The sequence below is a fragment of the Sylvia atricapilla genome, chromosome 9, assembly GCF_009819655.1.
Source record: "Sylvia atricapilla isolate bSylAtr1 chromosome 9, bSylAtr1.pri, whole genome shotgun sequence".
NCBI classification, from domain to species: domain Eukaryota; kingdom Metazoa; phylum Chordata; class Aves; order Passeriformes; family Sylviidae; genus Sylvia; species Sylvia atricapilla.
Genome location: NC_089148.1, coordinates 11,536,730 through 11,563,122, shown reverse-complemented (window position 1 = coordinate 11,563,122; position 26,393 = coordinate 11,536,730). Strand labels below are relative to the sequence as shown.

At 40.5% G+C, this 26,393-nt stretch overlaps 1 protein-coding gene across 4 annotated transcripts in view; it reads right to left on the bottom strand.

Moving 5' to 3' along the window:
* MTA1 (metastasis associated 1) overlaps positions 1-26,393 on the bottom strand; it is a 75,806-nt gene that overhangs the window by 14,037 nt on the left and 35,376 nt on the right. For 3 of the 4 annotated variants that reach the window (XM_066324850.1, XM_066324846.1, XM_066324847.1), the window contains exons 9-17: positions 26,047-26,235; positions 24,868-24,942; positions 18,210-18,268; positions 11,832-11,947; positions 10,874-11,025; positions 9,037-9,226; positions 8,569-8,658; positions 6,215-6,367; positions 5,350-5,385 (exon numbers count right to left, since the gene is read on the bottom strand). In XM_066324850.1, the coding sequence (XP_066180947.1) occupies positions 5,350-5,385; positions 6,215-6,367; positions 8,569-8,658; positions 9,037-9,226; positions 10,874-11,025; positions 11,832-11,947; positions 18,210-18,268; positions 24,868-24,942; positions 26,047-26,235 (1,060 nt within the window). The remainder of the gene's footprint in view (positions 1-5,349; positions 5,386-6,214; positions 6,368-8,568; positions 8,659-9,036; positions 9,227-10,873; positions 11,026-11,831; positions 11,948-18,209; positions 18,269-24,867; positions 24,943-26,046; positions 26,236-26,393) is intronic. The other variant, XM_066324849.1, reaches the window with a different exon arrangement.

The window sequence follows — 26,393 nt, the reverse complement described above, 5'->3', positions numbered from 1 at the left end:
TCTGTTCTTCATGCAATGCTGTAACCTCCTGCTACAAGCACTTTAAGAACCCTGCTGATACTTTCTCAACAGTGACATCCAACTGAAGAGGGCCAGCAGCTCTCCTTGGATAAGCACATTGAGAATGGAGAGCTGCTTTCTGTCTCAGAGTTGAGTCAATCAATACTGTCCACTTAGACTCCAAAAAGAGCATCATGGTGGATTCTGCCTGGCTGTAACACACCAAGTGGTTTAAAAAAGAGGAGACAAAACTAAGCACCTCACTGCTTTAGGATTTGCTGATCCAAGCTATTGGAACTAGAGAGCACTGAATTATTCACTGTTCTGAGCATCAGGAGTATTATACATCATATACATATATATGTGTGTGTATATAGAGATATAAGATATACATTTATGAATTATATGTGTCACATATTCCACTCAGTTACAAATTCAGGCTTTGTGCTATCCAGGGCACTTGCAATTCTGCCCTTACTCTGTTATACATTAATTTCCTCTTACATTAATTACTCCTGCTCTCTACCATTGCCTTGGGATATGCACTCTCCTCAATCAACATTCTCATCTTACTCCATCCCATCCCTCCTAAATGAAATAGTTTTCACTAGCTGATCCACAGAGCATGATGCCCATCTGCTGATTTTATTTTCGGATCTTTCTTCATAACACCAGAAGAACCTAATCACAGTATCACAGCTAAACTGAAGGCAAGTGAAAATTGTTTCACTTGGCATTTGAATACAAAATCCCACATGAAATTCTCAAAAATAATCGGTACTTTCAGTGAATAGTCTTAAAGCTAGGAAGTTGCACAGGCACATGGTTCTTGGGGTCTCTAAAAAGCAATTCAAGCAACTTGACATTCTTCCCAGCTGTGCTGCAGGTGGCACTGAACATTTGCTCTCTTGCCACTAAGTCAGCATTACTGGGGTCTGGATTCCAACAGCTAAAGCCAGGCCTTTTCCCCAGCACTTCACCGTTTACTAAAGGACCAATGCTCCCTGCCACTGACAGTAATTCCTGGATGGGCAGATTTCCACTGGCTGGTTATCCCTCAGTTTAGAATGACAGCTCAGGTCACTGGTGATAAAGACAGAATTTTAATGGAGCTTATGCATACAGGTAAGTCCACATTTTCTGCAAGTGTAAGTCAGCCAGAAAAAAAACCACATATATATGTGTGTGTGTGCATGTATATATAAAATATTGAGTTAATTTTGGTCCCCTACATAGCTGATGTTAGAGAATTTCCCTATCTTTCCACCTTGATAGCTGGTTTTGTTCAAGAACAGTCCTTCCACTGCCACACTCATCTCTTGAACTAAGGCCATGGCAGGCTGATGAATACTTCCACTTCTGGTTCATTCACGTTTCCCAAAAAGGATGTGAGAAACAATGAACCAGAACATGTTAAATTAGACTGATATTCCACTTGGGTTTAGAAATCCCCAGCAGCAGAAGCAAGGTATTCCAACAGTTAATTAACCTCACTCAAAAATCTGCAGCTTGTTTCCAGCCAAAGTTCCCTACTGTACCTTCTGGCTACTGCAGCTCGTTATCCTGCACCCAGCTAGACTGAAAGCCTTCTATTATTATACTTCTGCTGTTCCTGTCAGCAGAGACAAACATCTACAACTTCCACTTTGATAAAAGCATTTTCCATTATATAGTGTGTTTTCTAGTCCCTTCACTGTTTTCATGGCTCTTCTATAGACCCTCTCCAATTTTCAGCATTCGATCCGCTACTATGTTATCAATGCAAGTTTGTTGCTGGGAAAAGCCTTCCCTTTATTGCAGCTACTCATTCATGTTCTCACTTTCTGCCAATTTTAGAAGTGCATGTAATGACCCTGAAAAACAAATCTGATTAGATGAAAGCCAGTATGGTGTAAAAGAGAGGGGAGAAAAATAAAAATCTAACAATGCTCCCTCTCCCTTCCCCCAGCAGGAATTTGCAGAGCCAAGTATCACAGAGATACCACACTGTGTGGCTGAAAGGAATCAAGTAAACAGGTTCCTGCATACAAAACATCCTCTCTCTCTAGAGGAAGTTTCATGGCAAAGATTGTCAGTCGAGCTCCAGAACACTAACAAAAAACCAATAAACTACTAATTTTTTAACATCTCACTCTATCTGAAAGCTTATGAGACTCCATGTACTTTTCACGTTCCAAAAATAGGATTCTGCAGCAATTTGTCCATGCTTAGTTAACATTGAAGGAGAACTGGGAAGTGTACTGTATGCCTAATGATGCCTCCAACAAGATTTAAGGAGGAGGAAAACAAAACAGATGAAAGAACTACAATCTTCTTGTAAAATAAAGTGGAAGCAGTGAGAACATGAGATTAAGACTATTTTCCTGTTCTAGGAATTTAGGCACCAGTGAAAATTCAAAATGCCTGGCCAGATAAATCATATTCAGAGCTTGAAAAAGTTCAGGTCTCAAGGGATAAGCAGAGATGAGTCAGAAAAAGTAAAGTTAAAATTACTTAGCTGGAGCTACAGTAGCAAGAGAACAAACAAACAAACAACCAGAATTCCAAAGGAAAAATGTGAACTACTCCTTGAAGTTCAGCAATTGCAGTGTACCTTAATGCTTTACACTACACAAAGACACACGCTGCTACCTGGCCTTTTCCTGCAAACAAACCTCTGGATTATATTCTGCTTTACAACCTGACAAAACCACCACATGCCACCAGCTCAGCCATATTTTCCAGTGCTCCTTCTTTCCTGTGCTTGGATGGCCCAGCACCACAAGGCTTTTATCACCAGCAGAGACTGCAGCTAAAGCCCACCACAACAGTGTCCACTGTCCCCTGCCACAGACTTTGGTGCAGTGACCTGTCCAAACCCTGAGATGTCTTCCATGTGCCACCAATGCAGAACATCAGCAGGAAGCAGAAAAGCTCCTGGATAACAGTTTTGCCCTAAGTTAACATCTCTCTGGAAACTATTTAAATACAGGTGGACAAAGTGTCTTCCTGCACCTAAATTCGTGCAAAAAGAATATTTTCAGCCTCTCTGTGCAGATCACCATCCTTTTTTTTTTGCAGTACACTCTCCTACAGTGACCTAAACCAGTCAGTATGTCAATAGGAGACAAGAAACATAAAAATAACAAATGAACACCCCCAATTTCCCATAGTATCTATGTAAAATGCAGAATCTGACTAGTTACAACAATTCAGGCTTACTCTCGTTAATCTTCTTCTACTATTTCAGGTCAACTATAATCCAAAAATCAGTTATCCTGGACAGACGGGTTTATTTCAATCCTTTCATACTCACTTACTGGCTCCTAAATTCTGGCCACAAGGCTTCATCATTCTCACTGCCATTCACCTCTTCTTCACAGTAGTTCCAGCTTATATGCTTCATGCCAGCAGCCCCTCAGAGTACTAAGCCTGGATGATTCCCTCCAAAACCAAGGAGAAGCCTTAGTGCCACAATCCCAGTCCTTTCATGGCACACTAAACCAGTTGTATCCATGCCCACAAACAGCAAAGTTTACCAGTTCACATACAAGGCAACTAGAAACCTGTGCTAACAGGGATTAACACACAAACTGGCAACAGGACAGAAAGAGATCCACCAAACTTCCACCATCTCCTTCCCCTGTGCACAGCAGATCTCGATCCAAGTTCTTTAAATGTTTTTTCCTTGCAGGTAGTTTTCCCTCCTGATCCTGGCAAAGTTTCCAGCAACCCAGGCTCAGGAAATACTACACATGCAAAACTGCAGCGTGGCAAACATTTTCCATTCAGAAATAAATCTCAACCAACAGGTTTAAGCTGAACTGCTCACAAGAATATCCAGTTAACACACACTACCCCAGCAAGTAAACAGATTCTGGGAGTGAACTGGACTCTGCTACCTAGCAGTTACAGGAACAAGTACTCCAGCAAGTATTTCAGTGGCTGGCTGAGAACAGACCAAACAGGTAGAGCAGCAGGTGCTCAGTAAGATCCAAACCCTGCACAGCTACACACACCTGCTTCAGAGAAACACCAACTCTGAGGAACCAGTACTTTTCCAAAATGGTCTTGCAGATAGCTCCAGCAACAGTTATAACTCAATGGAACACTAAAACAGGGTCCTCCATTTCCAGAAAATCATGTCAGGTTATCAAGTGCATGCTCTACACAGAGAGAGCCTTCCAGAGGGAAGGATCCATTCTTCTACTTCACTCCTTTGGGCCACAGCATCTCTGAGCTTCCCAAGTGTCATCTGCTGAGGAGGACATTGTGCAGGGAGCAGCAGGTGTGCCCGTATGCAGGTAGTCACCAGGAGCTGTGGAAATTCAGTGAGCTACTCTGCACCTACATCCCTCTTTACTGAATGAAGCTTTTGAGGAAGCCAAATTGACCAATGCAGAGGGATTTTGTTATTCTTCCCAAAAGACAAGCTACAAAGCACATAAAAACTCAGCAACAGGATATCAAGGAATAAATTCCCAAAGAGAGCAGGACAGTAGAACAACCACTGTCCTCACTGCTGTTTTCTCCACATGCACTCATATTTGCATGCACGTAAATAAGGATAACAGCCATCCACTGCCTCAGCCATGAAACACAAAGATTATCATCAGGGCATGCAGTGCTGGCCAGTTCACAGCAACGTGTAAGCTTAAATTTTGTGTTTGCCTGTTCACAGTGACATTTTCTGGTTATCTGTCTCCTAAATATTCAAAATTGGTCTGTCCTACTGAATTTGGTGACGTGACATCATATATACGTTTCCTGCATTATCACAAATGAAAAATTCTGACATCTCTTCAGTACTCAGAACAGATTAATTTTTAACTAATGAAAATTTTGAAAATAATTTTCTACTGCCAGCAGAGAATTGTGCAGACAGTCTTTCACCAGTGAGACTGTCCACTCTCACTGGAAAATACAGAGGGTTGAACTTGGGACTTGATGTAAATACTGTCTTCTATTTCTTTTGGTCCAAGTGAATTCAAAGCAGTTCAAAACATGTGAAACTTTCCCTTCTTAAAAGTCAAACAGTGAAACAACGCGTATTTTCAAACCAACCATTACAGTTTCCTGCAGTTTCACAGAACTGCTGGAAGACTGTTCTGTCAACTTGAGGAATTAGGAATCAATTCTGAATGCAGGACTTCATGTCTTCAGTACAGTTGTACAACTTGTTGCCTGCGTGTGAAAAGCCTGAAAGGTGAGCAGCAAAACCATGTGTGGAAGTGGTTACCCAAGGAACACTTAGACATCAACACAGAGAGTGCACACAGACTTATTAGCCACAAAGCACAGACAAGCCAGCAGATGAAACTAAAAAAATCACTCTCCTAGCATAAGCTGAGCGCAGCTTCAAGGTCTTACCCCTGCTAGGCATCAACAGGCGCTTCTTCATGTTGCCTGATAGAGCACAAGTGAACAGAAAAGAGAAAAACATCACATCAGCAACCTGAACAGCAGCAGTTTTAAAAGTTCTTATTTTAAAACACAATCAGATATCAAATGTTTGCAATTATATATCAGATAAGCTACATAGAAAGTTAAAACAAAAGGTAAAAAATGAGAGAATCTCTGGATCTCCCTCCCTGTTGAGAGTCACCACTACACCAACTGTTCCTTTCCCCTGTTAAGGAGAGCTACCCTGTGTTCTCACTCCTGTTACAACCATTTCAACAAACCCTCTTTTCATCTGAGATAGAGACTGCATTTTCTCTTCCCTGACACTCTCAAGCAAGAGCAACTCTTCAGAACAGAGACCCAGAGTCCAAGCCAGGAACATCCTGCTTCTTTCTCCCACTTCAAACACCTTTCCCTTACCTCCTCTTCTTGAGGAGGTGAAGCCCACACACAGAGGTGGGTCAGTAATGAGGCCAACAAGGGAAACATCACTCAAAAAGTCTATTAGGGTATTCTTCACACTACTAGTTAAAAAACTGAAGAGAATTTTCTCCTTCGCTATCCCATTTGCGAGGATGGCCAAGCTAGGCAGTGTTCCACTAGCACAGTGACTTTATGTGTATGCACTTCCCAGGCAGTACACATCATGTGCCTCACCCAAAAGGAAAAATGGGACCAGTGGCTTTTACAATAGTTAAAAATAACCTTCCTCAAGAATAAGAAACTCAGAATTTATATAAAGGACTATGAGTCTACATAATCTCCTTGTAGAGCAAAAGGACAGAAGAAAAAGCCTATAAACACAACATAAATTTTGTGGAAAAATATTTACCATCCATTCCATTGTGTTGTTCATAACTTCTTTTTCCCAGGATAGTTGGGGACCCATTATTAATGACAGGTGTAAACTTAGCAGGAGTCAGACTGTTGAGAGAACTGGACAAGCTCTTTGCAGGATCTGGTTTCGGAGGACATGGATGAGACTCTGGTGGAAAACAGCAAAGTAGAATTTATTAGCAAAGATACTGGAAATATAAATCTGAAAACAAGCTGTAAACTTCCAAAGTGACCAAGTACAACTCCTCTTATATACAAACTATCTCAGCCAATAGTTTTGACTGGAGATTGATACCGATATAAAGTATTTCCATGTATTTTGGAATTCGCCACTACTAAAGATATTAAAATCATTATCCTAAAATAAGATTTGATAGCAAAAGGCACTTTGTATCTATTTCCGTAATACTGTTCTCCAATAATTTGAGGTGATTTTGGGGGTGCTCTATACTAAAACCCAACTTTATACTAAAACCCAACTCTTTACTAAAACCCAACTCTTTACTAAAACCCAACTCTTTACTAAAACCCAACTCTTTACTAAAACCCAACTCTTTACTAAAACCCAACTCTTTACTAAAACCCAACTCTTTACTAAAACCCAACTCTTTACTAAAACCAACTCTTTACTAAAACCCAACTCTTTACTAAAACCCAACTCTTTACTAAAACCCAACTCTTTACTAAAACCCAACTCTTTACTAAAACCCAACTCTTTACTAAAACCCAACTCTTTACTAAAACCCAACTCTTTACTAAAACCCAACTCTTTACTAAAACCCAACTCTTTACTAAAACCCAACATGTTGGTCATGCAAGACCCTTAAACTCTGGGGAAATTACAACTTTGCCAGTTTTCCAGAAATGTTTATGAAAAATAAAATTTCTCCAATGGCAAAAAAAGTGAAGATTCGAAGAACCACTATGAAGAACACAACATCTGAACTCAAGCTTTGGGCCAAGGCAGAGATCAAGTCCACATTCTTCAACTGGAAAGACTTTGAGAAAGTTACAAGAAACAGCAAATGGGAACTTCAACTGAATCTTCCTTTCACAGCTGTCTTTCTCTAACAGCAGAGCAACATATAAATTTAATCCCACTAACACCATCAAAAAAACCCTTCTTGCCAGTCCATCAGCCTCCCTCCATTTTTTCCATCAGTCTTTTCCTCCAGCTCAGTAATCCAGTGGAGACCCTGACACAGTGCAAGGAAAACTCAAAATCTACTGCTACTTTCTGCACAATTATTAAAATAAGGATTTTATCCAACAGCAAGCTTTTCCCTTCACTTGCTCTCTTTTGTTGCACTGTAGGTTTCCAAAGGTTTCTCAATTCATGTATCCCATTCGTACACAGCAGAAGTACGACACCCAACAGAGAAGCAGTAAATATTTAATACACCCTCAGCCCTACAATATTTCATCAACAAAAACATTCAAAGAAACCTAAAATCAACTCCAGTGCTGCTTATCTAAATAAAAAGGTGATCAACTTCCTTGCTAAGCTGAAAGTCTTCCAAGTGCCCTTGTCCAAGACTTCCCTGAGAGACTCGTGTTTGGCTTCCAGAACAACCTGAGAGATGGCACTGGGGAAAAGGATTTGGCATTTGTCTGGAGTCAGTGGTGGCATGTCACACACCATCACTCTGGATGCTTCCAGCACTCCAAGCTTACACTGATGTTCTGAATGGAGCTACTCAGTCCTGCCCCACAGATCAGCTCATGAGGCAGAAGTCCTCAAGAAAATTGTAATTAAAAAAAAAATAAAATAAAAAACCCACCAAAACCCAAGAGGAAAGTGAAAAACAGAAGTATGACCCCTTTGTCTAGATTCAGCACAGAACAGCCATCAACTAATTCACAAGCTGTGGGACATAATGCTGTCCTAAACCCAAGAGACTTCTTGGAGGACACAACTGTACAAATTACCTCCAGACAGCCTTAAACCAGAAGTAGTGAATAATCAAATGTTCCCAAAACATAATGTTAGTGCCTCCACCAGCAGGTAGTAACTTGTCCCCATATACATCAGAAACCACAGGAAACACATCCTTTCACTTCAAAAACTTTCTGATACACCTTTATGACCCCAGAGTGGATTGCAGAGACACTGGGACTGTCAGATTAAGTAGGAAAAGTAAAAGGGACAAGTTAACAAGATGGGTTTCAAGTTTCCTTTGGTTTGCAGGGTGAAGGTTTTTTATGCCTTGTTTTCTGTTCGTTTGTTTTAATCCAGAGTGAGTATCTAAATCTAGCCCCAAGTGGAAAACCCAAATGGTCAGCAGAGCAGCTAGGAAAGTGTTCCTGTGTTTGGGGGTTTTGCATGTGACGGTTTGGTTTGTTCAATACCTAAATACCGGAGTACTGCTTCTAAAGGCTTTCGAACCACTTGCTTTAATAGCAATGGGTTTTCTGATGCCTCAGGTAAACGTGCTGTGCCTGTAAAACACAGAAAAAGAATTAGAGGGTGAAGACACTTAGCTATTATAACAAAACCAAGTGAATAACTCCAGTGCCCTGAAAGAACTTTGCCATTAAAAGGAATTTTACAGGTGGCAAGCAGGTTCTGGCAACAGGACACAAACACAGAAAATGCCCCAGGAAATAGCAAATGCAAATGTTTTAAAACAACTCACGAACTTTCAGTTATTTTGCTCAGCCTACCATCAGTCAGAAGACTCTGCAAGTACAGCTAGATTTCGTGAAAGCACTAGCTACGAGCAAGAGAACATCTCAACAAGCTGCAACTCAGAACTTTATAGGACAGGAGTCTCTAAGGACTCCTTGGCAAGGAGGTCCCAGCTGCAGCACACTCACATTCTGCTTTGATTGCTGCACTGTTGATAGGCAGATAGGGGTGTCTTGCAGCATGCCAAGGGCGCAAGATATCTCGACATAAACGTCTGGCAATTCTGGTCAATTTTGTTGTGTGGAGATAGAAAGCTTGTCGTGTCTTCATAGCAAATTTGGGACTCCCACTGTTTCGTACTGGCACACCATGAGGACTCTGAAGGGAAAGGAAAATAAAAAACGGTTTCTGAAAAAGTAGTTATTAGTAAGTATGGTTCTAAAGAAGAGAAGGCATTATGTAAAATCACTTTCAACTAATGATTTTCAGACATAAGGACAGAAATGGTATTACAGATGAAAGTATTTTTAGCCCATCTATTTTCCCCATTTGCCAAGTCTAACCCCAAATATCTAAAAGGATAAAATGAAGGTGAACCTTTTCACCTTGCAGGGAAGGCTTTATTTCGATGCTGTCTCAAGTTTTAAGGTAGGGATCCAATAGCCAGGCATGAGGAAGTTACCCGGTGCTATCAAATGATTTAAAGCTTATAGACTCAACAGAAAGATACTCCAGTTTTGGGTACTTAGGGTTGCTCTAGAGGTACAATGCAAACTCCTTATAACAAAGCATTTGTCAGAAGGAGAGAAAAAGCAGTAAGAGCTAAATGGCAAAAATATACACCACAAACTCACTTTCCAAAGCAAATGTATGGCACACAGGAATGGTTTTGGCTCAAAGCTGCAAGAATTTATTTTAATTCTTAACTCAGCAAACGTACTCACAGATGTCAAATATTCATTGCATATAATAAAGAGTACTACTGGAAAACACTTATCAGCTACTGAGAACCAAAGAAGTATCTTATCTTCTTTATGAAAAGCAACTGAGTCAACCATGCAAGCAGTATCTTGTTATCTCAGACCCACCCATAGCTGGAAAACAGGAAGAAATTTCAGTTTGGGGAGAACAAGGCTTTCCCTTCTCTGACTATTTACATACTTTTAATTAACAAACAAGAGGTGTGATGCAGTTATCTCAGCAATTAGGAGGCTTCAGAGGGCAAAGAGAAGCCTGGAAAGGATAAAGGTCAAACAAAAGAAATGGAAGGGGAATGAAAGCAAAGAATAGGAGAGAGCAGAGGAATTATCCTGAGATAAAAGTTCAGTGTGTGCTATCCTTCTATCCATGTGATATAGTTACTTTTTCCAATCAGCTTAATGTCTAATGCTTCCAGATTAAACCTTCACCAAATTCAGAAAAAAAATCAGAGAATTGTGATTTTGGAATAAGAGAGGAAAAATGAAACAGCAACAGCTCATACAATGCTTACTCAAACCTATCCATAAAAAGGAGGATTATTAAAAAAAGATAGGATTAGGTAGAAAAACAAGATAAAGGATCTCTAAAAAGCCACTAGCTATTTGGAGTACATCTAATTTTGAATATGCCTTGGGAGAGTAAATAGGCTTCAGGAAATAATTAATTCTTTTGGAGAGAAAAAAACCAGCACTGTTCCCCCTACAGCAAAAATAATGGAAATCAAATACCAGAAACACTGGCTGGCATTTCAGTTTCTCCCATCTCCACAAAGTCACTTCATGCCTTCATGAAGGCTGCTTTGCTAAACAAATTATGGTTTTGGGGTTTTTTTACCCCTCAGGGCAGTACTTGGCAACAAATTGGTCCTAGCCGAGGTTAATGCACCAACTTCTGCTTGACATGAAATACCAAACCCAAGGACAACAATGAAGGCTGCAGGCATTCTTTTGGTGGTTAAATATTTAAGAACAGTGAGCAGGCAGTTAGGTAGCATGACACCCAGCTTGCCAGGCAGAGGCAGCAGTCTGCCTGGTGGATACCCACCAAATTATTGCGGTTTGGTCCAGGTCTCTCCCCATCTAACCGTGTTGGCATTTTCAAGCCACCGTATTTCTTCCAGTAGGTCCAACAGGATGCACAGAGGCGACACTGCATGTTAGGGGGACCCCAAGAATACCACTGGTAAGACTGGGTGGCTAGAGATAACAAAGGTGGAAATTATATATATCCTTACACAGGATCACTTTTCAGATCTTATTCTCTTTAGAAGCAGCACAAAACATTCCTCCCCCCCCGCCACACACACAGAGTAAAGCTCAAACAGACCTTAAAAACTGATGATGGCTTCACTGTCATCATCACTGTTAAACATACTTGTGATTTCAGCAGAATTTGATTACGTTAATTAACCTACATCTTTTTTTAAAATGTGAATAAAAAGAAGCAATTATTAGGATGGGAAGATTTCCTGCCAAAGAAACCGAAGGTTCTCTTTTTGCAAGAGAATTTCTGTAGAATGTGGGACACAGCAAAGGTTGTCTTCAGGAGTTCCTACATATTAATTTTACAACTGAAAAAGGTACAGAGTCTGTGCCTTGACTTCTCATACAGTCCTACATTCCAGCATCTCTAAAGGCTCCCCATAAAGGAGCACAATCATTAGAACTCAGTATATTAATATTGGACAGCAGATCAAATACAGTGGTGTCACATATTTCAAAATCTACTAAAAATGATGAAAAAAGTTGTCCAATTCACACCTTGGTAATTGAAACATTCACTCAATAGTCACCTGCGATTATGTAGAACATCTACCATCCCTCTCTTTAGTACTTCATAATTCTATTTACAAATCCAACACCAGTAGTTAAAAAACAAAACAAACACTAAACAAAAACAACCTCAAAAATTTTGTTTAAATGTTGCTATATCCAGTTCTGCCCCCTACCCCAGCACAAGACAGCTTTAACATTTCCATCTTAGCTGCCGTTCTGGCACTTACTGTAACAGCTCTCACAGGCCCGTCCTGCTCCTGCGTTCTGTGCCTGGACTCCAGTACCATTTACCACTCCTGGTTTGACATTATTTACATTGATCTGGTTGGGGTTTGGCTTGTTACTTAAAACACAAAGAAAAAAGAATAACAAGTGTTAATTGAGGCATGCAATTTTTTATTTGACTTTTGAAGGTATGGCCCAAAATGTTTGAAGACTCAAATTTCACTCAGCACACGGATCCCAGAACCAGCTGTAATTACCAGTGATTTGACTGTTATGAACACACTGTCTCCAATAGTATTTTAAGAACACTGATAATGAAAATAACTGTAATGGTAGTTGGATGCTATTTACAAGGCTTCAAAACCTTTTAAAAAACAATAAACCAAGCCAGGTAGGTATCTTATTCACTATCCCAGACATATGAATCTAGGTAAGAACAAATCTCACTCATAAGTCCTCAACATGAGAGATATTTTACTTAAATGTCCAAAAAGAAGACTGGGGCAGGAGCAGTACACAGCGAGAGGGCAACATCTGCTTAATTCAGGGAAATATAACCCTAGACTGAGTCACAAATATTTGCATGTTGTCTCACTGCAAGGGTTTGCAACGTACGGCCACAGTTTCCACAACTACACCCAACATGCAACAACAGCTGGGTCACCTCAGCTCAGCCCTATACCCTCTTTAAAATGATGATTCAGGAAAAGCCAAGAGCTAAAAGCTTAAACAAAAGCTTACTGGTGGGAGCTGAGAAAGGAAGGCTAATAAAACCTTGGCATGGAGAGCAGCATGGAGTAGCACAAAATCTCTGCAGAGGAGAAAATATCTGAGGGGGAAAACGAGGCCTTCAAAATATCTTTGGCATGGGAGGGAAGAAGGAAAGAGTATTGCAGGGACAGGACTTCTGGGGAATGGAGGAAGGTGGAAGAAGTCACACGGGAAGTTTCACACAAGAGCACATGAGAAGTTTATCAAACATGCAAGAATTCGGTGGTTCTGTTAGGAGTTCACATTATAGAAGCAACAAAGAGTAGGCAGGCTTTGGAACCAACTGCTGAACATAAGCCCAAACTGCAATTACATTCCTATCTTATTATCTTAACTGAAGACTGAAGGGAGTGGGCACATTCCTTTTATTTCCAACAAACACATGATTTGGAAGCAGAAATACCTTAAAATGGCTTTCTGCAATCTCCTTTTCTTACACATCAGTTGCACACTGACACAGGAGTCACAGTGATTTCAGTAACTGAGAATACTTGCTTTCACTTCACTTGCTGTGTAGTGCTACAAAAACAGTATTGTGGGAATAGAGCCAAATTAATTTCTTTCTAATGGGGTACCAGCGTCAGGTTTCATGTTCTCAGCAATGATCCCTGAAAGCAAAGGAGTTCCAAGTGACATAATTCTGAAGACAACTGGAAAGCTGATGCTGCCCTGGAAGCCAGAAAACATCCTTCTTATCTGAAAATGTCCAATCAGATTCTGAGATACAGAGCTCAGTAAAGCTCCACTTTGACAGAGATAAAATAGGTTCTGCTGTGAATGAACTACAGGAATCACACACAGATTGCGTAAGGAAGCAAGAGTGTGTTTGTCCAGTCCAGGAAAAACTTCTGATAGCATTCTCACTGTAAAGTTCAGAGTCTTTCTGCAGCAGAGAAAGTTCAGGAGGCCAAGTGGCACAGGAGCTCTCTAAGTAGGTTGTTCATATAGTGCACTGAGCAGCACATGCACAGCTCAAAAGCAGGAAAGGAGATAGAAAAAAACATTTAGATTAATTCACAAGCCTGAATACATTTTCATCTCTTGCTTATTAATTCGCCCAGCTCCTAAAAAGATTAAAGTGCTTCAGGGTGCTTATCAGAAAGGCACCAAGTTCTGCCCCCAGAGATGGCAGGAGAAGCCAGGCACATTTAACAAAGGGGCAGTTGAAAGAGGGAACATTCACGCTCCTCTGCTCCGAGACATCACTATAGTAACCTGCTGCAAAAGAAATCCTGCCAATGATTTCACCAGCAAACTCCATGTGCAAACACTGCCCCGATGCTGCAAAGCAAACAGCCCTCACAGATGCTCACTGCTGCACGCGGCGTTGCGCCACACAGAAAGAGACTGAAGCAAAGAAAACTAAGGCCTTATGCTTCAACATCAGGCCTGTTGCTTCCCCTTCTATACCTTGGATTTATTCTCCAAAAATATGGCAAGATAGTCTGAAATCCATCAGTAAAGCCCAACAAATCACATCCAAAGAACTGGGACCAGAAAGGAGGATGATGGCCTGACTCCATTATCCTCTCTAAAACCATTATCAAGCTTATATTTTAACACAAGTGGAAAGCATGCACTGGTGAAAGCTGATCACCAAACTATGCTGATCACAAAGACTAACACAATGTAGCTGTGGTAAACTCCAGGAATCTGCAGCACTACAATTAGTGAAACTGCAGCAAGCACCAGAGAGTGTCCTGCTCCAAAGCTATGGCCAGTTTCTTAGTGGCAGTAATAATAAAATTCAGGTAGATAGTTTTCATCATATGAGAAGCAAAAATCTCTTAATTGTTGATGATATGTTAATTAAACTTGTTTGATATCACCAAAGCTTGCCACAGCTATTAACAAGAGAATCAGATGAGTAACTGGATGAATCATTAAGCAATTAATGAAGCTGAAGCTAAAGATGCAAATAAGGTAGTGAGAATACTGATGGTGTGGCAAGCTGTCATTTCCAGTTCTTGTTTCAGGAATGGAAGTCTCTTAAAGGGGTTTTAGTTGTGAAGGAGCAGCCAGTTAAGCTAGAACAGGGAACCATGAAGTGCAGATTTCTGGTCTGTATTCTTCAGATCAGTCTCAAGGGAAGAGAACGGAGGCAATAAAGCACACGCAGAGAGAGGCATGTCAACACAGACTGAGGCCCCTGCACAAAAAAACCCTACCTGAAGATAATCCTGATCCCCACAGAAGACTGCCCCTTTCAGTCAAACAGCATTTGACCCACAGAACAGTGATAAAATTTTGGTTGTTAGAAATAATTATAAACTTAATACCATCCGGTGAATGTTTCCTGTTATTGATGAGCCCGTGTGCGCTGGATGCAACACAACAATTAAGAAATAAATTTAAAAATTATTTTAAATCCTTTGTAAGGCACATTTGTGCCATTTACCTCTAGGCATCTAACAGAAGTGTCTGGATCCAGGCAACAGAGGTAAGCTTTCCTCACAGCTCTCCAACCTCCTGTAAATACCCACTTCTCAGAACAGCTCTAATCACCATTAAACAACGCTTTCTGAATAGGAGCACCTTTCTTAAACAAAATGTTGGAGATGGCCATTTTAACTAGCACAGTTACCAAGGGAAGTGCAGCACTACACCTTTTAAGTTTTCCATGTTGTCATGGACCACTGCACAATGAAATGAGGAAGAAAAATAGTCTTGTTCCTCAAGCAGAGGACAACAAGAAACAGACAAAGGAATTATCTTCAGCTTGTTAAGCAGTTGCTCTTGTAGGGATTCAAAGCTATGACCTATTCCTCCAGTTTCCCTATTGGATTCACAAAAGGGGCACAGTAGGGAGAAGAATATTTTCCTGCTTCATAGCCTTTGAGAGGCTGCGTTTGCAGCTTGTCAAAGTGCTTTGATATTCTCAGATAAAATACCATAAATAGAATGTATTCATTAACACAGACAGATGTAGAGTTCACCAGTACATTTTGGAGACTGGAAATTGTGTGGAGCAGTTAATTCTTCCCTTTCTGTTCCTACCCCTTCTGGTATCACTTAGATCAAAGCAAATGCAAGAAAAGCCACACAAAACTGGATGTCTCAGCCTTCACGATTGCAGATATCCTAATCCCAAAAAGCACAAGCTAAACAACCAGATCTTCATCAAAAGGAAGATGGTACATATGATGCCTGTAAGATTAGTAAAACCAGAGTACAACTTCCACAACAACCTGAAGAGTATGTCTGGGTACACACTAGAAGGAGAAAGAGTTTGAGACTACACCTGCATACAGGTCTTCCAAACACTGCACTCATTTTGGAGGATGGCAGGACAAGGCATGTGGGAATGTGGAATCTCTTTGTATGCTCAGACTTCTGTTGCTGCTTCAACACCACTCCCACTGACAGAGACAATGCTACAGAAAACAACTGAAACATTTGTTTTTCAGTATTTCCCGACTTTAACTGATTAGTCACTCTTTCCTTTCACCAGGAAACACATTAGTGCTATTCAGCCAAAGGGCTTCATTGCAAAGCCATATTTAATAGACATTAAGTTCTGTCAAGTCAACTACAAATGTCTGTCCCAAAACCAGGGCTATTCTTGGAAGAGATCCAGAAATGTTTCTTCAGTCTGGGTCAGAAACGTTTTTCTAAGATGTTAGTGTAGGACTTGACAACCTCACATCTATTACCTGACCCTCTATGCTTCAGTTACCTGCATTAATAAATTTGGGGCACAGTCTCAAGTTAAAAAATCAACTCTAAAGCTTTACATAGAGCTGTTATTTTTCATTGTGTAACATGTATGCAACCTTGGAAGACAGCTTCTATTCCTTTTCTTATCTTCCTCCTCTCTGCTAGATTTTCCTATTTACCATTGGAGAAACAAACAAGAGCCCTATTAACGGAAGACAGCCAGAGGAAAAATAAAGATAAAATTGTTTGAGCCTGATATCCTCCAGGGTCTCTCACTGCCAACAGTTTTACACCAGTTACTGTTAAAATGGGTTTCAGTCAACCAGCTGATATGCTTCTGCATAGGTCTTGTAACAGCCCACATCAAGTAATTAATTTTCGAGGTGACAAGTGGATCATTATGGCTCAAGCCTAGAAACAAGAATGGGCTCAGTAACATGATAAGGACAAATCAATAACATTGATATTCAGATCCCTACATCGTGCATTGCTATTACAAGCCAAGAACATAATCTTCTTCTAGGTCACAAGATAATGTAGATGCCATACAGTCCCTATATGCCAGACCTTGTACTCCAGCTTGTGTAGAAAAAGCTTAGAAATATTTAATTGCTGCCATCTTTAGAGGTATTAATAGCAAGGAAACAGCAGAAGCATTCACGTGGGATTAAGTAAGTCATGTAATTGCTACTTTTCCTGATACACATGAAAGGATATTGAAGGAGGAGGAAAATGTATCTCCCATTTTATCAATTAAATAATATGTAAGTTAAGGTATAGCATCATAAAAGCAACCGTGACTGAAAATCAAAGCCAGAGACAAGAAGAGCAGCCACGTGAGCAGAGCCAGGTCTTTTCCTGAAGCAAGGAGGCAAGTTGCTGATGTGATTATGTGTTCTCTAGGTAGGAACAAGAATTACCTTGCTGAGGGATAAGATGCCACTCCAGGCAGCCATTATCAAACAAGCACCACAACCTTCCAAACACAAAGCCCTCACTCCACACATTATAATCCAAGAGAACAGCAGGACTGCCAGGCTCTCTCATCTGCAATATCCTTTTGCATCTGCAGTCTAAATTATACTGCCTTTTTCTTTATGAGATTATCATATTGTGAATTCATGTTTAATTTGACGTCCTGTGTCCCCCTGCAGAGTAACACCGTCCAGAAAAAGCAATATTGTTGAAAAATTGTGTGACAAGAAATCTATTTAGCTCCACTCTGAATATTACACCTCATTTTTAGTAAATTCACCTGAGAAGTATTGACATATAATCATGAATCCTCTATTTTCAGAAGAAATAAGGGGCTGTCTTGCAAGCTAAATATATAAAAATTAGTTTCATCTAAAGTAACAGAACAGATGGTAGAAGTTCATAAATATTTAAAAGCAGACAGCATAAAAGAGCAAAGGAGTTATTGGGGATAATACACAGGGGAACATATCTGGGAGCAAAAGTTGAAAAGTGAAAGGAAAGGGTAGACAAGAAATTCTGCATTATAAAAACTACTGACTAGGGTCTACAGAGGAAATGCAGCAGAAGACAAATTTTACTAATAATTTTGTTTTAAAATATTTGTGCTCCTGTAAATAATTATACATTATTTTTAATATATAATAATATATTAAACAAACAGATAAACATGCATTGGTGATCCACTGCTGAGAAAAATTAAGAAAAACAGATAGATTAGTGAGCAGTTAATTAGCTACCCTTTTGCTCACTACTATGCTGACCTGCAAGCAAGTCCCCAACTCCCAGTCCATACAAGAATAAAAATCAGAAGATAAGTAACAGTCACTTCAGGATGGAAATATTACAGAGCATGCAGGAGATCAGCAACACGACAGCACAACATCCTAACCAGGAAATAATAATGTGGTAGGACACAGAAACTGCTACACCAGTCCCTCTACAGTGAGGCAGAAAATAAAACAAGAGATACTTACTAGTTGGGTATATACACTTGTTTTAGCTTGCTTTCTGCTTCTGCTGCTTTCAATCGTTTCTTTGAATAGAAAAAAGAAAACAGTTAAAATACTAAGAAAAATAAGAGCTATCTTACATGAGTCAAGCAGTAAACCCATAAGGATTGCAGCAGTTATTTACTGAGCAGCTACTGCTAAATCTCCTTACAGCAAGAAAATATTCACTGAACACAAAACTGTGGGCATCACATGACTATGTAGCTTTTCAAAGTCAAAGAGATGCCAAGCTGCTATAAATGAAGACAAACTTTTCATTCCCCTCCACTTCGATTCAAAATCTTTTTTTAAAAAGTTTTTATTCCCCCTGCAGAAGAAAATTCAACACGTCACCGTTAATTCTCCATGATAACATTCACCAACTGGACAATACCTCTCCATCATAGTTCCCCAACAGCTGCACCAATTCAAAGTTTCAAGTGAGACTTGTGTTGATACCCCTAAACTTCTGAAGGCTCAGTGACATGGGGATGTTTTTCTTTAGACCTTAAGAAGGTCAATAACTCCTTCTATAATTCAGACCTTCACCATTTAAACAATAATAGAGATACTCTGAGATTCAAGGTTTCTCTTTATTACATTTGCAAAACAAATTCAGAGTGAACCTCTGGAGGTCTCTAGTTCAACCTCTGCTCAAAGCTGGTACCAGCTGTCTGCATAAAACTGTGACAATGTTTTCCAGACAAACTAGCAGCATGGGGATATTCCAGACAAACAGGTTTGCTTAACATTTTCTATGCAGCAGCCTCAAGGCACAGTCTAGGAAAATAATTGTAAAGCTGAAGTCAGTATCTTTTTAGAAGCAGGAAGTACCAGAAAAGATAATAAAATTGAAGAGCGTGTCACTGAGGAGCTGGACAAATATAAAAATTGTTTTTACAGAGACATCACAGAAACAACAAAGTAAATGTTTCCTGTAAGCATAAACTTTTTATCAGGACAGTTTTAAACAATTTTCAATAGAACACTCCGAGAGTTCCTCAACAAAGCTCTCTAGACTCCTAAAGAGTTCCCCTCTTCCCTTTCCCTGCAAATAAGAGTCAAACTTTCTTAGAAATTAAAGAATGAAGTTGCGAGACAAGAGAGCAAGGAATGAGAAAACAGAACCTCTGAAAGTTATTCTGAGACAATGGCTACACCTACAGAGAGCTGCACTCCTGGCTGACTCCTTTCTGCTGGCATAGGCTAGTTTCCCAGATTGCTTCTGTTAAACTTCACCTAAGACAAGAACTGCTGCCTGAAAACTGGCCTCAAGAGAACCCAAACAAAGACCTGGTGGGGAAAACCCTTATCAGTCCTACAGATGTGCAGGAATCAGTAACACACATCTTGCTGCCAATCAGTGATGGAACTGAAGAGATTCTCCTGAATATGAACTGCATGTTCAAACTGAATGTTTTCAAGCCAGCCTAACTGAGCACCTTTATGTAAGAAAGAAAAGCACCCAAAGAAGTGCTGCCACAATGGTTCTCCAAAAAGCATCAGAAATCTTTCTCTACCTTCCAGAGAGACACTACACACACACAAAAATCACTCTTTAACAAAATGCATGCTCAGGTGCCCTTCAGCTCAGGAACTGGAGCCTGTTCCACACACAGCCTCAGCTGAAAAAGAGGACCTCATGCTCCAGGCAGACTGCCACGGGCACTTACATCAGCAGATGAACAGCTCCAGAGTTGATATTCCCCCCAGGAAATACATGGAAAATCAACACCATACACTGACAAACAGCTTAAATACTGCTTGATGACCAGTACCAGAATCCAATTTCCTTGAGAAAGGAAATTCAGGAAACCCACACTGGAAGAGAACTGTAGTGCTTTTTAAATTTCTAGATTGTGAGGGGGAAAAGCTGGAGTTTTCTTGACAACATCTCCCAAGGGGACTATCTGGCATCATTATGTTATGACAGTTTTGGAAATGTATGAATGCGAGAGCTTTATCCAAGCACAAAGCATTATCAGCAACTGCAATATTCTCCTGTGCACAACATAAAGCTATTTGCCTTGGGGACATGGCTAATTCAGGGTATTAAGCAGTATTTTAGTAAACAGCTGATGAATGTTAACCTCACCCCACAGATTTCCTTTGTGACTGATGACCATGGAGCAAGCCCTGAGCTAAGAACTGCCATAAGTCACCTGGACATCACAACACCCTGCTCTCTCCTACAGCTGCCTGGGGAACAGCACAGCACACAACAAAGGGCACACACCCCTGCTACAAACAGCATTCCAGGAAAACTGAGTGTTTCCAGAAGGTACCACAATGTCATGGGTAAGAAGAGGCTTGGCACCTGTGGCTGTGGGCAATCAACACATGAGATATGATGAGCTTCCTATTTCCTGACAGTGACTGATCCCAGAAGGTACAAAAGAAAGGTGCCTGAAATGTGGCAGTGCCCAATTTCAGAATAATCCCTTCCCTGAGAGAGTGCTTTGCTAGGTCCTTTGCCAGTTATTAATTGACCTGCGCCTGCAGCATATTTATGCTATAAATTCTTAATGCTGTCTGGTGTAGTTATGAATGTCCTCACTCCCAAGAAAAATCCAGAACATTTGTAACTTTTTCTAGTAGTTTGGCCTAAAAAATTCTTTTTCTGAGTTATTTATATACACAGCTCTTAAGTATATCCTCTTATTTACCTCATCATATTTTCCCCATCTATAAAAGGAAGATATTACCAACTTGTCTATCCCACGGAGACCAAGGGATTAAAGTGCTAAGCACTGTACATTCAAGTTGGTGCAAACATCTGTCCTTTAGATACCCCCTCCCAGACTTGACATCCTATTCCACTGAGCTTGAAGGAGTTTTATAGTAGGTGACATATCAGAGCAAATGTTTGTGGTCATTTTCTAAAGAGTGAACATTATAAAGAGGAAATAACAGAAGTAATCCAGGAACACTGTGGATATTTCAACATCCACAACACAAGAGTTGGGTTGGTGGATAGCATAGGGATGCCTCAGACATCCTGAATTATAAAGATGTTATTAGTTTATGATAGGAAGGACAAATTACACCTTCTGGGTTCAGAGTGTTTATTTTTTTTCCCTCCAATCCTCTGAGCATACAAGTGTTTAACATACAACAGAGGTCAGGGAGGTGGGACAGAAGAGGGAATTAGTCTGTGATTGATTTGGGAGAAATGCTTGCAGCTGCTTCTGCTCCAGCAACACATCTCAGAATGGATGGGTTGTACCTATGGTCTCTGGTAGCTTTGGAAAGTAAGTGACTGAGTTCTGTATTACCATAGGTTTAACCAGAGGTATCTGGGGATAAAACATCCCAGGAATGTAGAAAAACACTTCACTGAGGTTATTTCTACACTTCAACACACAGGACTTATGAAGGCTAGTACATTAAGACATCACTCACAGCTCTGGGCTAGGTACTAAGCAGGTTTGAGTCCCTCCAGAAAGATGTATTCTATCTGCATGAAGAGTGACCCCAAGATCCCAGCCTCATGGAGTCAAATGTAAAAGCATTTCCACTTCCCCCAGTGTGTTCTCACCATGCAGACCATAAAACCAACTTTCTCTGTCTATTCCTCCTATACTTATCTAATGCCACTTCCACATAAGAAACAAAACCAGAGAAATTGATAGCATTTGATCTTCCCCTTGAAATTACCTGCTCCTCAGACACAAATAAAAACAGAAAAAGTAAATTAAAACCTTTAACTCTCAGAAAGAATGTGACTTATTCAAACAGTCATCTGCCACTGCCATGTCCCGAGCATGTCTCAACCTTTGAAAAATTTAATGTTTTGAAGTTTTCAGGACTTTACCCCTAATGATAAGCACAACAGTGGAAACATTTAGTCTTTTTAAAAAATTACCCTTCACAACTATGTAAGAACTCAGCCTCTAACTGAATGAAAATGTAGGCATAGCCAAACACCACACCAACCCTCAGAGCTCTCAAATCACTGGGAGAAGCCAACAAACAGCTGTCAATAGGTCAAAGCCATTTCAAACCTTCCTTAATCAGAGATAGTCTTGTGTACTGACACAGAAACTCAGTCCCAGGAAAAGAACATGTTTGTTCTTTTGGAGACCCAGAATACTGATTTGGAATGCACCATTTTGCTCATGACAAGCTCTGAAAGATTGTTATTGACAGGACAGCACTTGGGATCACTGTGGACAGGCAGTCAGGAGCCTGCACTAAACTTGTGTTGACATCAGAGTAGAATTAGTCCTTCCAGCCACTCTCTTCTTGATGGGTCAGTTCTCCTCGAGATGACTGAACTCCTACTTATGCTGCTAATCCTCAAAAGCATGGTATAGCTAAAGCCAAATAAAAATTACTGGATAAGAGATCCAAGTGCATGCTCCAAAAGAAGCCAATTTGCACACATCTGCACCGGTGTCCTGCTCACAAGACAAAGAAGTGCTCCATTGAGTCTTCTGATCTCAGGTACACCAAGCATGAGTACACATTACTGTTCAGTTCTCAGAAAGGGCTTCTGTTAAAGGCAACTTAAAATGTCCCTTCCCCTTAATGGCAAGAAATAGAAAGATTGTGATTCAGTATTATGGCAGTGTTTTCTCATGACAAGAAAACATCAAGCAAAATACAGTAATCCAGAACGACTCCCAACAGTAAACAGTAAGAGTAAACAGCTCCCAACTAACTGTTGCTTCTTCATCCAAGTAGTCAATTGGCTGGTGACACACATCTTCATTCCTGTGTTTAGTAACGCACAGGAAAAGACAATTTAAATGCACTTTTAATGTTCATTCAGCCAAAGACTTGACAAGAACAAGCAAGTTATTAATACTTTTATTAAACCCTGTAACATACAGACTTGGAATATAATTTAATCGTGTTCTTGGAAATAGGAACATGGAAGTACAAAAACTCAAGGTACACACATTGAACATCCTTACTTGGGATACTTTCAATATCTTATGTACAAAAATGCTGTCAGCCTCAGAACCATTTTGTGGTATTAGACCAAAAGAGGAGTCTGAATAGAAAACATATTAAGAAACAGATGGAAAAAATGGCAACAGATGCACTTTGTCGAAGACACTGCACTCATCAAGTAAAATATAAATGTAATACACCATTATTTGAACTACAACTTCCTATGCTTTCTCTTTGTGGCTACATAGATAGCTCCCTCAAGCTTTTTATAAATGTTTCATGGTATTATTTGCTTGTACAAGCTGGGAATTTGAGATGAGGTCTTCAGCTCAGTTCAGACCTAATTGATTTGGTATCTCTGCACTACAACTTCTATCTGTTCAGCTTATACTGTCCCCTAAGTGCAGAGTCTCTAATTGGAAGTTTTCCCCAATTCCCACTCCCTGGCAAACTCCTGGACAGGATGTGTAAGGTACAGCATAACCATGAAAGAAAACCCAGTGCACAGGAATAGAACAATTCAGCATAAGAAACCGTAGGTTTGTTGTGCTTTTAAATTGCTGCAAGAACAAATAATTAAAGTCTTCACATAATTATCTCCTCTGCAATTTTGCCTGTGTAAAAAAAAAGTTTTAGAAAAATGGAGAAAGCAATGGGGAAGGAAAAACCATGAGCACTATTCTTCCTCACCATGCCAGTTTCCATCACTGTCACATGTTCCTACCACCCATTTCCTAACTGGAAGGAAATGTTCAGTCAAAGAATGAACTTGGAGAAATAGTGGAATGAGGATGCCACTAACATTTTTACGAAAAGTAAAATATAATTGATGCAAAAAGGAGTTCTCACTTGTCATGAAGGTCCCTCTGTAATTTCAACAGTGCCCCAACCAGAAAGAAAATGGTAAAAATCACATTACAGCACATGGCAAACACTGGTCCATGCCTCTAGTCAAGCATCTAGTCTTTACCTCAGGCTGAATTTCCAAGGAAACAAGTTAAGGCAGGACATTGTCACAATTCCACTTTTTCTAATACTTCAAATAGATGCCTCAGCTTAGGACTGATAACTATAATGAAAAATCCATTCTAAATTTCTCCCTTCTTTTCAGTTTTCCTGTTGAATATCATAAGTAGTTTTCAGCAACTGATACTCTGCAAGACTTGGCACGCTGTTTGCATTGTGCTTGCTTTATTTCAGGGACCAGCCAGCCTTCATATTTAAACCAGCAGAGATAAAAATGACTGTAAACAGTACCCAAAGTTCATGCTCAAGTGTAACGAGCCTGGGAATTTGAGCCAGTGACACTTGACAGGTAAACACAGAGCCTCCACGGGGCAGCTGCCCAAGTCACGGGCAGGCAGTGGTGGGGAATCAGCCTGGCAGCCTCTTGTGCAGCAGCTGCCCCCACCAGAGGTCACTGAAGGCAACGCTGACCCTCAACTCCATGGTCAAAAAGCAACTGCCCTGCCTTCCTTCCTCTGCTCAACTCCAAAGCAAACATTAGAAAGACCCGAGCAAACGTGAAAAGAACGCACTCTTGTATCTTGTGAATACAAACACACTTGTTTGTATCCACAGAAAGGCTGATGAGTTTAGGGACAAGAGATTGTTCTGATCATAACAGAATTCACCTATTGGAAAGGCTGAACCCCAAGAGGGAGAATAGAGAAACAAAGCTTGGTTTCACAGGCAAGGAAGACCACTTCTGTTAGAATGAAAGAGGTGATTCTGACTCTCTTACCTGCTGAACATATCTGTCTGTAGTTTTCCACATATAGTAATATTCTATAATGCTTGTTAAGGACTTCCATGGGAGCTGGGGACACAAAGGAAAAGCAGCATTTATTGAAGGGAACTGGCACACAGTCTCACTGAAATTCACAGGATTCTTCTGACTGACAGTTGCAGCAGAGGCCTGCAACTACTAATCCTCCTCCAAAAAAAAAGACAGTCTGAATCTACAAAGAGGGTTAGATGCACATGGGACCCATATTAAATTAAATGCCCTTTCAAAACTCTCTGAGCTTTCAGTGTAAAAGTGGAACAAGCTGCAGGTAAATCTTCATGCTGCATTGAATCACAGCAAACCATTGCAGAGAGGCACAATATGTAAGGGAGCCCACAGGCTCACAATCTCTGCTTCAGCAGCAAACTGAAACAAGAGTCACAACTACAGTATCACAGTTCTGATATGCACTGAAGAATGGAGCTGGCCCATTAAAAAAAAACACCCCACCACCAAAATAAATTGTTAACAGAACTGTGCCCTGCCAGCTCTGTTCTCTGTGTGAGAAGCATGAGGATTTCAGCAAGACCACAGAGAGTGTTGCTGTTTCCAAGTCCCTTTAAGAGATAAGAGCACAGGACAAACAACACTGAAACTACTTGTTTTGTTCCAGAGGACTTGAACAATGGCACAGTGAAACTTGGCTCTCCTTACAGTGCTCCGTTCAATCTGCAGGCTGAGCACCTAGGGTGGTGCTTTGGCCAAACTACAGGACACTGCCCTTGGATGCCCAGGATTCCTTTTGAAAACTTTCAGAAGGCCCTTTCTGAAACCACACTGCAAAGGTGACTACCTTTTTATGTTTCCGCAGGCCCAATACTTATTGTCCTTCAAACACAAATTAATTTAGAGCAGCTCAGCTGTCATAACATTTTCCTACATCCTCCCTCGGCTGTAGTGGAACAGATGATCCCAAATTAATGTTTCTAAAGGAAAAGTGATCATCTGTGATTTGAAAATCTGACTGTACACCAGGCTGTCACCAGTATGAGGTCTGCCTTTCCCCACTTTCAGCAAGACACCGCTGCAGTTCAAAGCCCTCTTGTTGAAGACAATGAAAAACACACAGAGCTGGCTCGCAGCCCTGTCACCAATCAGAGCCGGGCACCACGGGGGCCTCTTTTATATACTTACAAAATCTTGCTGAATGTCAGTGAAATCTTTTCCATATTTTTCTAGTGCTTCCTCGAAGAGGTTTGCCTCTGAAGCAGACCACTCCTCCATCTCATCTCTGCACAGGACTGGCCCACCTTGTGGCACAAGTGCAGAGATTGCCTTGGAAATGTCATAGACATTTTTGTGCAAAGTGTCCATAGCATGGAACTAGAGGGTTGGAAAAGAGAAAGAGAAATCTAAGGAAAAGTATCTGGGGGGAAAAAATGTTCAACAGTGAAACAGTAATGACAAATTCTGCACTGAGATTTGAAGGTGTGGTATTCTGTACCTAACAAAAAGTCAGGAAAAGCTGATTGCAGCCTCAC